The sequence below is a fragment of the Mercenaria mercenaria genome, chromosome 15 (genome assembly GCF_021730395.1).
Source record: "Mercenaria mercenaria strain notata chromosome 15, MADL_Memer_1, whole genome shotgun sequence".
Lineage (NCBI taxonomy): Eukaryota > Metazoa > Mollusca > Bivalvia > Venerida > Veneridae > Mercenaria > Mercenaria mercenaria.
The window spans coordinates 44,883,307-44,899,209 of NC_069375.1; the positions used below are offsets into that span (position 1 = coordinate 44,883,307).

General features: G+C 34.2%; 1 protein-coding gene across 5 annotated transcripts in view; it reads left to right on the forward strand.

Moving 5' to 3' along the window:
* LOC123553441 (cytosolic phospholipase A2-like) overlaps nt 1–15,903 on the forward strand; it is a 47,470-nt gene that overhangs the window by 13,212 nt on the left and 18,355 nt on the right. For 2 of the 5 annotated variants that reach the window (XM_045343161.2, XM_045343167.2), the window contains exons 3-5: nt 152–185; nt 10,112–10,196; nt 15,436–15,582. In XM_045343161.2, coding sequence (XP_045199096.2) covers nt 152–185; nt 10,112–10,196; nt 15,436–15,582 — 266 coding nt within the window. Of the gene's footprint in view, nt 1–150; nt 186–8,782; nt 8,908–10,111; nt 10,197–12,576; nt 13,165–15,435; nt 15,583–15,903 lie in introns of those variants that run through there. The other 3 variants (XM_045343180.2, XM_045343156.2, XM_045343173.2) reach the window with 3 other exon arrangements.

A 15,903-nucleotide genomic window follows, 5' to 3' on the forward strand; every position in this document is an offset into this window, starting at 1 on the left:
GTATACTATACATGTAGCTTCAATTTTGAAATAATTTTTTTTTTTTTAACTGGGTCCCTATAAATAAATTATAAATGCCCCACCCACTTCCTTTCTTCAAAGTTTCATCATGTATCTTTCCAGTTATTATCTATTTTATTTTATATTTCAGATGGAACCGATTTGATCCTTTCCAAGTGTTTGAGGTAAGTCAATAAAACAGTAAATTTCATAAATAGTCATTTCAGTGGAAAATTTGATTGTTTTATGTTGAGGTGGGGAAGAATGTAACTCATAGAACTTAATGAAAAGCTTGCTATACAAAAGGCTAGGGTAATTGAGCTGCACCATAATAAAACCAGCATACTGCATTTGCGACCAGCATGGATCCAGACCAGCCTGCGCATCCACGCAGTCTGGTCAGGATCCATGCTGTTCCCTAACAGTTTCTTTAACTGCAGTAGGCTTTGAAAGCGAACAGCATGGATCCTGACCAGACTGCGCGGATGTGCAGGCTGCTTTGGATCCATGCTGGTCGCAAAGGCACTATGTTGGTTTTCTCATGGTGCAGCTCAATTATTCATCATACAGCATAACTAATGTTGCAGGATATTTTACATGCTAAAGTTTCATGAAAAATTAGTCAGTGGTTAAAATCATAAAGTATTTAGCTCTAAACACAAATTTTTACACAAGAGAAATTTTGTTCACATTTTAAAATGAAATGCTTCCACTCTAGTTTTAAAATGGAATGCTTCCACTCACAGAGTTTAAAATGGAATGCTTCCACTTGGTACTTAAAGTGGAATGTTTCCACTCAGGGTTTAAAATGCAATGATTCCTTTCAGGGCTTAAACTCATGTTAAAGTGAAACGTTTCTACTCGTGTCTTAAAATTGAATGCTTCCCTTCATGGTTTAAAATGGAATGCTTCCATTCATGGTTTAAAATGGAATGCTTCCATTCATGGTTTAAAATGGATTGCTTCCACTCATGGTTTAAAGTGGAATGTTTCCATTCATGGTTTCAATTGGAATGTTCCACTCATGGTTTAAAATGGAATGCTTCCATTCATGGTTTCAATTGGAATGTTCCACTCATGGTTTAAAATGGATTGCTTCCACTCATGGTTTAAAGTGGAATGTTTCCATTCATGGTTTAAAATGGAATGTTTCCACACAGGGTTTTGAATGGAATGTTTCCACTCAGGATTTAAAGTGAATTGAAGTTCTACTAAGGGTTTAGTGGAAAGCTTCAACTTCTAAGATTTACAACAAAATGCTTCCATTTATGGTTTTGAAATAGAATGCTTCCACTCAGGGTTTAAAGTAGAATCTTTCCACTTATGGTTTCAAAGGGAATGCTTCCACTAAGGGTTTAAAGTGGAATTTCCAATTGGGTTTTGATATGGAACGCTTCCATCCAGGGTTTAAAATGGAATGATTCCACTGATATGGTTTAAAACTGAATGTTTTCACACATTATGGTGTTCAATGGAATGCTTCCACTCATATGGTTTAAAATTCATGCTTCCACTCTGGGTTAAAGTGGCTTCCACTGATGGTTTAAAGTGCAATGCTTTCATTAAGGGTTTCAAGTTGAATGCTTCCGCTCAGGCCTTTAAATGGAATGTTCCATTCAGGGTTTCAAATGGAATGTTTTTTGTCATTTTTTTTTCATTTAGCTTCAGTCCAAATAAATGCAATTTATTAATATTTGCAGAGATCGCTACAGGTTTTATTAAACATAAATACATTTTACAAAAAAAAGCATTGATGAGTATTGGGTGCAGCTAGGTGACAAGCAGTATCATATGGGATGATTTTCAAGGAAATTATTTTTTCAGAAATCAGATGGTTTATCAACCAAGAGACGCTGCACCTATTAAGGATGTTACACAAAATGAAAACTCCCTACTTAACTCCTTTTATTCATATCTGAGAACTGTATATTGATCATTTATAGAAAATTTAAAAAAAACAAATGCGTTTTTCTATTATTGAGGAAGTAAATTCAGCTTCAAAGATATAAAAATATGAGCCGTGCCATGGGAAAACCAACATAGTGGGTGTGCGACCAGCATGGATCCAGACCAGCCTGCGCATCTGCGCAGTCTGGTCAGGATCCATGCTGTTCGCTAACAGTTTCTCCAACTCCAATAGGCTTTAAAAGCGAACAGCATGGAGCCTGACCAGACTGCGCGGATGCGCAGGCTGGTCTGGATCCATGCTGGTCGCAAACCCACTATGTTGGTTTTCCCATGGCACGGCTCATATTATATATATGTGTAATTATGATATTTGCAATACCATATCTTTAAAGCAGTATCAAAGCAACTATTAGGAATGTGTAAAAAATTTGGTTAATAACAACTTAAATGATAATCCCACATATATTATGATCATTTTACAAACTCATTAGTTTCCTCTTTTCTGAGTATTCATAACTTAATCACGACATCAGAAGATCTTACTGAGCAATCAGAGAGCTGTTCCCACTTGGGTAAAACGAAGTATTTTTACAATGAACATTATTTTACATAATTATAGTGTTTTTACAAATAAACATCACACTATTACAGAAATCAAATTAGAATTTTGACTGCAGGTGCCACAGACGATGCTACAGACTACAATTAATACTTTGAAGTTTCATTGAAATATCATGGGGATTTAACACTTTGATTAAAGATTAAAATTTGAGATTTTTACACAGGGAGTCTGTGATAAAGTCCGAGTAAAATGTAATGATTACCAAAGTGAAATTAGTATCGTTCCGCAATGTTAGGAACATGAATCATTACCCTTCTATAGGATATAAAGTGTGTGCGTGTTCCTGTTTTTGTAGATTGGGTATTATTCACAATGCTTTAATACATTTGACTAATATTTGCTAATAACACCCATGGGGAATTAAGCAATATTCGTGAATATAAATCTGCATCATGTCTTAAAAGTTAAAACACAAATTCTTAACACCACGCTACGGCTGGTAACCACGAAATTGCTAAATTAAGCACATGCGAAAATGACCCTGTGTACAGTAATACAGACATCAAAGGCTGAAAGGTGTTCATTTTTTAAATTTTAATCCTACGAGTACAGCCTGCTGGCAGCAAGTGATTCTGCCTTTGCGACCAGTGCAGACCAAGATCAGCCTGCACGTCGTTGCCGGCTGATCATGGTCAGCACTGTTCACTGTTCAGTCCGTAAATTTTCAGTAAACACCCCTTTGTTAAACAAGTGGTACTGCCCAAATTGAATGACCAGTCCATTTTAGAAATTTAGCAGGGTAAACTTAGTCTCACCAACAGATGCATTACACTGGCAGATATAGCAAAAGTTAACCCTTATCCTGGTAAATTTATAATGAACTTACAATTTGGACAGTACCATTAACTGTTAATAGGGGTGCATACCAAAAGGATACTTGACTGAATAGCAAACAGTGCAGATCATGATCAGACTGCACAGATGTGCAGGCTGATCATGATCTGCACTGGTCGCAAAGACAGAACTAATTGTGTCCAGCATGATAAGGGTTAAATGTCCTCCATAAAATTGCTGAGAAATTAAGACATTTCAGACTAATTAAACTGTTACTGAACTTGGGCCCTGGAGACAAAATAATATGTTACTGGCAACATTTGACAGGCTTGACAACATAAAGCAAGCACCATGTCCAATGATCAAACAATTAAATAGCATCCATGTATTATTCAGTGTCAATTAGCTCTCAAACAGATTAGTACATGTATTCATGCAAGGATTAAGAGAGTGAGGCTTTGATATTGTGCATATATACTGATAAGGCCAGATGATTGATTATTAAATTTTCATGGAAATGGAAAGAAAACAATGCAGTGATAAGGTATTACCCATTTCTGCCAGTTTAAGGTTTATATAAACTTAAATTGCACTTAAAAATATTAGTTTAAACAAAAACAAAATACCTTTCTAACAGGATCTTAAAAATTGATTTTGTTGATTTAGTCTTAAACCCCAAGGATAAAATAAATGTAATGATAAATTAATGATAATGCCTTCATAAAATAAAACTTATATGAAAATTAAAGGTACACTAGACCTAAATTTCATATTTGAAAATATGGACAATTACTCGATAAACTTTAATAAGTAAACATATTAACAGGTTTATTAACACAGTACTGTTCATTAGCCCTTACCCTGCTAAATTCATATAATTAACTTGTCCATCTTTCAATTTGGACAGTGTCATTAACTGTTAAAAGGGGTGCTTTCCAAAAAGATACTGACTGAATGGCGAACAATGCAGATCTCGTTCAGACTGCATGGATGTGCAGGCTGATCAAGATCTGCACTGGTCACAAAGGTAAAATCAATCTGGTCCACCATATTAAGGGTTAGGTTTAGAACAGTTCACATTAAATATATTTATAGCTAAACACAGTACAAATGTGTACAACTGCTAATAACTGGAAGTTTTTTTAATAACTGACTTTCAATGCTTGGCATTTAATTATCAATGTACCTCTTTAATTATTATTGTACCTCTATATAAACAAGATTTATACCTGGTAAAATTAAATACATAAATTTTGATGATTTTCAGCAATTAGATATTTTTAATTAGTGGAATGAACATTAGACATTTTTAAAGAAAATCGTAACAGTTAATAGTTTGTAAATACTTACTTGAAATTTTTTATGTAGTATAATTACCCTTCAACCTTGAAATATAAATTGAGGCTCATAAATCATTTAAAGTAATTTATTTGTTACAGTTTATATAAGCAAAAAAACAGACAAAATAGGAATATTGTCACGACTTAAGCGTTTTAAATGTAAACCATAAGTTGCTTCCCGAAGTTTTTTTTTTTTTTTGGTTAGGTATTAAAAGTTGCAACGACATAATTATAGGTCATATGGCAACTTTCCAGCTTTTGATGGTGGAGGAAGACCCAAGTGCCCCTACGTTCTTTATTTCATCACGGGCAGTGCAGTTGAGCAGAACCACAAACCTGTAAGCCTGCTGAATGGCTTCCTCACATGAAAAATTTTTAAGCCACAAGTGAGGCTCAAACCCATATCAGTGAGAGGCAAGTGATTCAAAGTCAGAGAGCTTAACCACTCGGTCACTGAGGCTGCTACTTAAAGTATGACACCATTTCAGATAAAACATTAGATTTTTTTTGTCTTCAATCGCCTGCTTAGCTCAGTAGGTAAGAGCGTTGGTCTACGGATCTCGGGGTTGCGAGTTCGATCCTTGGGCGGGGCGTATGTTCTCCGTGACTATTTGATAAACGACATTGTGTCTGAAATCATTAGTCCTCCACCTCTGATTCATGTGGGGAAGTTGGCAGTTACTTGCGGAGAACAGGTTTGTACTGGTACAGAATCCAGGAATACTGGTTAGGTTAACTGCCCGCTGTTACCTGACTGAAATACTGTTGAAAAACGGCGTTAAACCCAAAACAAACAAAACCTCTGAACTATATTGTCAAGACAAGACGTTAATAATTTTTAGCTTTTTTCCAAAAGAAACATACTAGACAACTTGCATTGTTTGGTTCAATAAAAAAGTTATAACATTATACCAGATTAATATGTTTTTTTGGCTTTTGAATGGACGGTTTTCATCAAAAATAATACTTTTTAAAGGGACTCTGTGGCTTATTGTTAAACTTATTGCCATAGAAATAGCCTCTAGATGGTTTAATGGTAAACAGATTGCCCTTTAAGTGGCAACTATCGCTTAATGATGTTGAAGAGCCACAGCAATTTAATGGTAAAACAAATTGCCTTTTTAAAGGGCCACTGCAGCTCAGAGGTTAAAAATTGCATTTTTAAGTGCCACTGTGGCTTTAAGGTAAACAAATTGCCTTTTTAAGGGCCTCTTTAGTTTAATGGTAAATAAATTGCCTTTAAAAAAGGGCCTCTATTGCATAATGGTAAACAAATTATATTTTGAAGGGACACTGATAAACAAATTGCCTTCTAAATGGACTCTATGGCTTAACGGTAAACAAATTGCCTTTAAAAGGGCTATTTAAACAAATTGCCATTTAAATGCTAAAAACATAGTCTTTTAAATGGTCTGTGGCACCTACCTACAAGTAAAAAAATTGCCTCTTAAAGGATCCGGATTTCTGTGACTGAATGGTAGATAGATTCATGCTTAAAGGTCTGGGTAAGCAAACTGCCTTGTAAACAGCCCTTGACTGGAGTCAAGATGAAGAACTTATTGCTTATATAGACTTATTGTGGCTAAATAATGTAAACAAACAGTCAAAAAACAATATTGGGTCTTTCTGACATACTGAACTTGCTTTCAACTACAGGTGCAGATTATTTTAATCCCATAAAAAAAACTTCAATCAGTTGTAAAAAAATTTATTAAATATTTTAATCGTGACTGACTGAAACATGTTATATTCAGATATAATCTATATTTAAATCTAAATATTAAATTATTAAAGTTAACAGCTTAAGTGCCAAATGAAAGGTGGCAAGTTTTTACTGAAATCCTCTAATTGCAAATCTGTTGGACAGAAATAACTACATGTATTACCTTTTAATTTATTGTTAAAAAAAGAACATAATTTTAGCGCTAATAAAAACCTTATAAGTTTGTTTGCTTTCAACAGTATTTCAGTTACGTAATGGCGCACAGTTAACCTAACCAGTGCTCCTCGATTCTGTACCAGTATAAACTTGTTCTCCACAAGTAATTGCCAACTTCCCCACATGAATCAGAGGTGGTGGACGAATGATTTCAGAAACAATGTCTTTTATCGGAGAACATTTGCCCTGCTCGGGGATCGAACTTACGACCGCGCGATCTGCGCTCTCCCCAATGAGCTAAGTGGGCGGGTTAAGTTCATAAGTGAACCTATAAAGATTAAATATAAATATCTGACCTTTCATTTAATGCAATACACTGTCTTATATATAAATGTTAATGACTCTGAACAAAATTAATGCTATAGAGAAATCAAAATCAGAGACAAACTTGCACATCTGATAGACAGACTGCAAGAAACCGTCAGAGAAAATGTTATCTTAATAATGTCAAAGGAAGCTAAATGGACCACAATATGATGAATTATTTAAATTTCAAGTGCTCGTTGGGGGCAGTGCCGATAACAATTTTCATTAACTGATCAGTGTAGTGGCAGACTAATAGAGCAGATCAGACAATGTTATTGTTGGTATGGTAGAACTCGGAACTGAATAATTTCTATGGTTAATGATTTCTTTTGTATGGGGTTCAATACCATGCATTTTTTCAAAAAGAAATTCCTTCATTAAAATGATAATTACTTGACATGGCCGTGAAATTTGAATTCTAAATAATAATAAGTAATTAGATGGCCTTCATCATAACACTTGAATTCTAAATACTGTATGCAAAGTGTCAACTGAATTTAATATAAGCAATCCATTAAAGCTTTCAAAAGGACTTTATTACTTTTAATATATTTTTATAGGCCCTTTACTTCACTATATTTTAAATAACTGTTTCTGCCTTACGAAAATGACAGTTTCTTGTACAAATAATATATCCTGGTTCTTGAAACAAATAACTATCCTGTTATATGGATGGAATAACACCTCTTTCAACATGTTGTATTCATTACAAACTTTATGCTTTTGAATCAGTGCTCACATCACTGTGGATTCTAAACCTTGCATGGAATGTAGAAACCGGACATGTCAGAAAGTCATCTGATACCAGCATGCTTCACTGAAGCTTTATGAGTTTACTTTGCCTGAAATATGCACCTACGGTCTTTCTCCATCTCTACAAGCTGTGGTCTTCCCTGGAGCATTGCCATTAAACCTTAAAACTTAGAAAATAAATAAACCTTTTGCAATGTATAGCATACTAGGTCATACTTCTTTTACTATCATAAGAAAGTACATACACATACAAAAAATAACATTGTTTAATAATGCAAAATAATACGTCGCAGACAATAGCACCAACTGATTTTATGACTATCTACATAAGCCTGCACTTTCCGAGGAATATATCTGGCTAAAACACCGATATAGGACACCATTGTAATTTAATATTGGAATGTATAGACAAATATTTTATGGTCCTATTTTGTTCTTATTTAACATTGACTTCATGCAAAACCTATAAACTTTAATCGTAAAAGATATATCATTAGCATTTTAATATATCACCTTTTATAACGAAGTTTTGATAAGCGATTTTATTACAAAATTTGTAAGGGCGACATAAAACACTGTTATTTAACATTGTGTAAAGTTTGGTAGAGAAAACTTTCAACTTTCTTCTCTGCATCAATAATTAAGATGTAGCGATAAAAATCGTATATCGAGACCAAGGGACCAGCATTAAAAATAAATAATTTAATTTCACAACTTAGTGAGCAGGATTTCACACCATCAAAGCGACAGACTTGAATACAGACTTTAAATAGTATATAAAAGGAAAGTCTTTTGTGATATATGTGATATGATGGATCTAAACTCAGACCCAGCCCTAGTATTACAAGTTAGGCTATAAGAGGCAAAATCGGATTTACTATTTTCAAGCATTTGGAATTTAAAAGCCTGTTACTAAGAAATGTGATCAACACATAATTTTGCTGTTTAATATTGAATTTTGAGTACTGTCCACATGTATTAAATAATTATATAATGCCTGACAGTTTAAATTAATGGAATATGATCATGCAGAACAATAAAATATAATTATTAACAATATACAGGATTTAACCTACAGTGTAATATCAAATGGAATATAGGTAACAAACATATATATATATATATATATATATATACAACGAACTTGAGATTTTTGTAACAGTATAAAAATGTTTGACAGCAGTGATAATGATTTGGATGAAGATTTTCGTCCACCATCTAGGGTCACATCAAAACACAGGAATTCTATGTTCAGTTTATATGATGTAAGTATAACTGAAATGAAAACATGAAATGGCCATCATAATTGACCAATAGCACAGCCGTTAAAGACAATTCTAATATGCTTGTTTCTGTTAAAACATGCTTACGCTGAAAGGATCTCACGTTAACGTGCAATGACGTCAATATTTTTGTTGCAACCAAGAAAGAGCGCTACTATGTTTTATCTACTGTATAGAATTAAGGGCATATTAGAATCGAAATAATGTGTAGCAAAATGGTGTTTTACCTAGTAAATTAATACACTCAAAATAGGTTATACGTCGTCAGAATAATTTACTCGATTTTAGCTCTCGTGAAATTATTCCACCATACAAATGTTGGTGTATGTATGTATGTAATATTAGAACAAACATCTGACTTACAAAATACATGAAATATGAATATCTGACTTATATGAACATCTGACTTGCATGATATATGAACATCTGACTTACATGAACATCTGACTTGCATGATATATGAACATCTGACTTGCATGATATATGAACATCTGACTTACATGAACATCCGACTTGCATGATATATGAACATCTGACTTACATATTATTTGAGCATCTGACTTAAATGATCTGACTTACCTAATATTTGAGCATTTGACTTACATGATATCTGAACATCTGACTATGCAGTTCATAAACGTCTGACTTAAACTTAACATTTGAACATCCGACTTACGTAATATTTGACTAACGTAATATCTGAACATTGACATACAAGATATTTGAACACTGACATACATAGTATTCGAATACCTGACTTAAGTAATATCACTAGAACATCTGACAACATTAGGACATCTGACTTCTGTAATATTGCAGACCGAGTATACGTATACTGTAAAAGTCAAAGCAGTACAAGAAGCAACAAAAACATCATATCCCTACTTGACCCTTTAACCTTGCTAAATTTCTTTAATGAACTTGTCCATCTTTCAATTTGGACAGTACCATTAACTGTTAAAAGGGGTGTTTACAACAAAGATACTGACTGAATGGCGAACAGTGCAGATCATGTTCAGACTGCACAGAAGTGCAGGCTGATCATGATCTACACTGGTCACAAAGGCAGAATCAATCGTGTCCAGCACAAACAGTATTCAGTGATGTCATCATTATTTGTGCACTGTGGTATTTTATTCCCTAAATACAGCCCATTTACTGAGTACACTTATCTCTTTCAATGCAGGTTGAACACATGCCATGTATGCTTTTCTACATCAAGATTGTCAAGGGATACAACATCACAAAAGGCTCCTATACAAAAGACTGGTGTAAGTAAATAGCTTCCTACTTTAGTATTAGCTGCGTGCATTGTAGTTAGGCGAGAACTGGCATACAAGCCACACCCTTTACCAAAACAAAATGTAGTCATGAAAACATCATGTTCTTTTGAACCAAGATGGTACAACCATTCACAAACGCTAAATTTGAAATATATTTCAAAAGACCAAAAGCTTGACATTTCTAATGTTTTCAAATTCAGAACATTGTCTTTCTTCTAAATAGTAGACATGCCAGTCCATCTAAATTAGAGCAAAAGCCAAACGGAAGATTTTTCAATTTGTAATTTTTTCTAACTCTACTGCATTATTTTTATAAATACAATTATTTCCTTTCAAAACTGACCTTCTGTTATTACCCATACAATAAGTTCTAACAATATCAAATATAAGTAAACATGTTTATACATAAATAAAACATGATGCTCTTTAAGTTATTGATGACTTTTATGTTCCTATGGAGTGTTCCCACCCTAGGTAAAACCTCTTTTAAAGTTCATCTTAAATAAGAGCTTGTGGAAATTACTGCACTTAAGGCTACACATGAGAGAGTTTTAATGGACGTCTATTCAATAATTGATAGAGAAAATCTCAATATCGTGATTTCAATGTATGTAAACAATCTTTACAGTTCAGTGAGAATGTAGGACAGTATTATTTTGAGAAGAAACAACAGAAACAAAATGTTTACAAGTCCATAAATGAAACGAAAATATGGTAATTTGAGTCTGATTTGAAAACAGTGAAAACTGTTTTTTTACTAAAGTCTTACTAGGAAGATTTCCAATTTGCAAGCCGCAGAGTTAGATTAGTAACGTAGAACACTAGTCTGTCAATTAATTGTGAGGTCAAAAGTCAAATCCTAGTGTAGACAAAATGATGACAAAAGACAACATGACTGAAGGGCATTTGACTGCCACCGCTTAAACCTGCGGCATTTGTCAGTCCCAGTCTTCTCCCTTATCTTGAACTGTATTCAATTTTCTCGCCCACAACTGGGGTGAACATTCTCAGACTAGAATAAATGTATGCCACTATGCGAGTTATCTTCAACTTGTTCAATACACTTGGCGATAAAATTTTATCACCTTTGATAAAATATTCAATTAAGAAGGACCCCAAAGAGTTTTATAATATGAGCCGCGCCATGAGAAAACCAACATAGTGGCTTTGTGACCAGCATGGATCCAACACCTCGCATCCGCGCAGTCTGTCGATCCATGCTGTTCGCTAACAGTTTCTCAATTCCAATAGGCCTTTAAAACGAACAGCAGAGCCTGACCAACTGCGCGATGCGCAGGCTGCCTGGATCCATGCTGTCCAAACCCACTATGTGGTTTTCCCATGCACGCTCATATGTAGATTATTATGTTTACTTAAGAATAAAAATAAAAACGATGTCCCGGTTATTTTACAGCTTTAGGAGAGGTCTCCAAAAGCCATGTAAATTGTTTAATATTCTCTTCCAATCAGAGATTTGTATTTGTACCATGTGACCATCCAGTATGTTTCCGTAACTTTTGCAGATCAGTAATATTAATAGGTTTATAATGTAACATTGTTTTGTACAATGCGGCAGTATATCTGGACAAGCTGACCCATTCAAAGAAACATATTGGTCCGATAGGGGAGTCCAATACGTTTTTTAAAAGGGTTCAAGTCCAAAAATGTATCCCATATTGGACAGGACAATATTAAATATCATATTCCTTTTTTTTATTCTTATTTTTCTCAACAAAATGTAAAACAATCAGACGGACAAGATTTCATCATTCAAATTTATACGGAAATGTCACATGAGGCATTTATTGATTTTGATATTCACGTGCGCATACTTTGATTGGTTTAAACAGCCACTAAAATGGCATTATTAAATTAAATATGCTTGCACTAAGTATGTATAAGTTTAACAGCCAACTTATTTGATGAAGCTGATCCAAATTGTTGCATTTCAAATGAAATAGGTTTTGGAAAAAGTCTTCAAAAATTTTGCTGTCACTTGAAGTTCTGACATGGGCTTTGGATGATCGTGACAAATCTAAATAAGAAAATATTTTCATGTTACACGAAAGTAGTAAAATTCGACAGGCGCCTTGAGGCATGTATTATGTAATTACTTTCTCAAACAAGTTTAACTGAAAAAAGAATTAAAACTACGATTATTTGAATATTAATGCATTCAAAGTCATGTTTAAACATCCGCTGTGAATACTGTGATTGGACTAAACATAACTAGTCTAATACAGTGATTACAAGCACTTTAAAGTAGACACAAAACCATTTTTTTCAAAGGCGGTTACTGTTGTTTCAATGCTATCTAGATTTGGTAAAAAATTTGACTGGTTTACATGATGATTTTTGTTTTTAATAGTATAACCATTCTCACTTATCCCCGAGAGCGCTGCAACTGCATGTGTCATGATACATGAAACAACAACAGCTAAGTTATGTTTCTTTTCTTTTTTATATCGCTACAACAATTATTTTAACATGACGTTTCTCAAAGCAAAAACTGAACCTGAACACACCAGAATGAAATGCAGTAAATGCTAGTGATAATAACGCACGGCATGTCTACCAATTAGCTCATGATATTCTTTTCTCCATAGGAGTTTTTCTTTTCTGCCAATGCCTTCTCAAATGATACCAGGAAACCAGACTCAAATAAGCTTGATGTTTCATCACAATCAAGCTAAAATAATTAAATAATAAACTGCAACTAACTAAAACTATGTTTCACAACTTATTCAAAAACTATTCACAAGTAGACTGTACAGTGGATTATTAAGAGTTATTTTTATAGCCTCCCTGAGAAAAAAGTGCATTGACATTGTACATAATATATTATATAGGTAAACATCTTAGGTACACCTGGCTAATTATGAGAAAACCACAACAAAACTGTCAGTAAGTCATTCTTCAACACCTACAGCTTCTGGAACACTTGAATGACAGCTACGTAGGTATTGGGTACCTGGATAATTATATAGATATCTGAAACATTTTTTTTTTATAATTAATCAAGAATGTGCACAAACAAACACTGCAAATACTTAACAAAAAATCAGAATATCTGAGTGATGAATCACAATTTTTATAGTAATCACTGTAGTATTAATTATGTTTGGGAATGTTTGCATACCTTCTGATTCCGAGCATATCTTAAACAAGAGGACCATGATGGTCCTGAATCGCTCACCTCTTCCCACATGACCCAGTTTTGAGTATGACGTCGTTTTTTCTATTATTGACATAGTGACCAGTTTTGAGCTCTTGACCCAGTTTTGAACTGACTAGATTAATCAAGATAAAAATCTGACCAATTTTCATGAAGATCCATTGAAAAATATGGTCTCTATAGAGTCACAAGGTTTTCTATTATTTGACCTATGACCTAGTTTTCGAAGGTACGTGACCCTTTTGAATTAACTAGATATCACAAAGGTGAACATTTCTCACTATTTTCATGAAGAATTCCATAAAAAAGCCCTAAAGAGTCAAGGTTTTTCTATATTAAGCCTACTGCGCAGTTTATTTATCGCACGTGACCCAGTTTCGAAACGACTAATATCACAAGTGAACATTCAGATCAATTTCAGAAGACCATTGAAAAAAATGCCTCTAAGAGGTCAAAAGATTTAAAATTTTAGACCTACTGACCTAGTTTGACCGCAGTTGACCCAGTTTTCAAATGTGACCTAGATATCATCAAGATGAACATTCAGACCAACTTTCAATACAGACCCATGAAAAGTATGGCCTCTAGAAGTCACAAGTTTTTTTTTATTATTTGACCTACTGCCCTAGTTTTTTAAGGCACGTGACCCAGTCAAACTTGACATGGATATCATCAAGGTGAACATTCTGACCAATTTTTATGGAGAATCCATTCACAAGTATGGCCTCAAAAGGTCACAAGGTTTTCTATTTTTAGACCACTGACCTAGTTTTTTAGCACTAGACCCAGTTTCAAACTTGACCGGATATCATCAAGATGAACATTCAGACCAACTTTCATACAGATCACATGAAAAATATGGCCTTTAAGAGGTCACAAGGTTTTCATTATTTGACCTACATGACCTAGTTTTTAAAGCACGTGATCCACTTTCGACCTTGACCTAATATCATCAAGATGAACATTACAGACCAACTTTCATACAGATCCCATCAAAATATGCCTCTAAGAGTCCCCATGGTTTCTATTATTTGACCTACTGACCTAGTTTTTGATGGCAAGATACCCACTTTCGAAATTGACCTAGATATCATCAAGTTGAACATCTAGACAAATTTTCATGAAGATCTCTGAAATATATGGCCTTAAGAGTCACAAGGTTTTCTATTATAGACCTACTGACCTAGTTTTTGACCGCACGTGACCCAGTTTCGAAACTGTACCTAGATATCTCAAGATGAACATTCAACCAACTTTCATACAGATCCCATGAAAAATATGGCCTTTAAGAGGTCACAAGTTTCTATTATTGACCTACGACCTAGTTTTTGATGGCATGTGACCCAGTTTCGAACTTGACCTAGATATCATCAAGGTGAACATTCGACCAATTTTTCATGAAGAATCTTAATGAAATATATGGCCCTAGAGAGGTCACAAGGTTTTCTATTTTAGACCTACTGACCTAGATTTTGACGGAACGTGACACAGTTTCAACATGACTTAGATATCATCAAGGTGAACATTCTGACCAATTTTCATGAATGCTTGTGAAATATAATGGCCTCTAGAGAGGTCACAAGGTTTTTCTATTTTTAGACCTACTGACCTAGTTTCTGAAAGCACATGACCCAGTTTCAAACTTGACCTAGATATCATCAAGATGAACATTCTGACCAACTTTCATAAAGATCCCATGAAAAATGTGACCTCTAGAGTGGTCACAAGCAAAAGTTTACGGACGCACGCACGCACGGACGACGGACAGGTGAGCTAAAAATGCCAATATAGTTAAAATCCAAATGAAAAAAAAAACAAAAAAACTCCAAACCATTTAATTTTAGTTGTAATAGTAGTGACCTACTAAATTCTCTATTTGCTTTGATTTCATGCTTGTAATCATAGCACATTTGACCAAATTTTAAGATTGGTGTTACCAGTAAAAACTGTTGAGGACATTGTTACATGGTGACACACTGCCAGTGTGACTGTGAACACTACAAAAAAGTATATAACAATAATAGTCATAACTTTGAAACATTTCTGTTGCAGTGGACATTCCAGACCCGTATGTGACAGTTAGCATCAAGACTTCACCACATGGCATACAGCGTACCAAACATCTTGACAATGACATCAACCCAGTCTGGAACGAGACATTCAAATTCTATCTCAATGCAGACGTCAACAATGACATGGGTAAGTTATATCAGTGCAAAAATGTCTATAGAGTCATAATTTACCAGTTACTTTCTACAAAACAGTTATCTTAAGTTTTCTTAACATCTTCATTACAGTAAAGATGAACATTTTCTTTTCGCTCTAAAGAATTGGAAGTGACAGAAAACTCTACCAAAGTAACATTCTCTTCATTCATTATTCTCAACCAGCAGCTAATCATAATACAAGCCCTGGCTTGTTTGACTTTTAGGCCTTGGACAGTTATCATCTGAGAAAAAGAAAGACTTTTGTAAGAATATAACATAGTTAATATCTTTAACCTTTAGCATGCTAGATAAA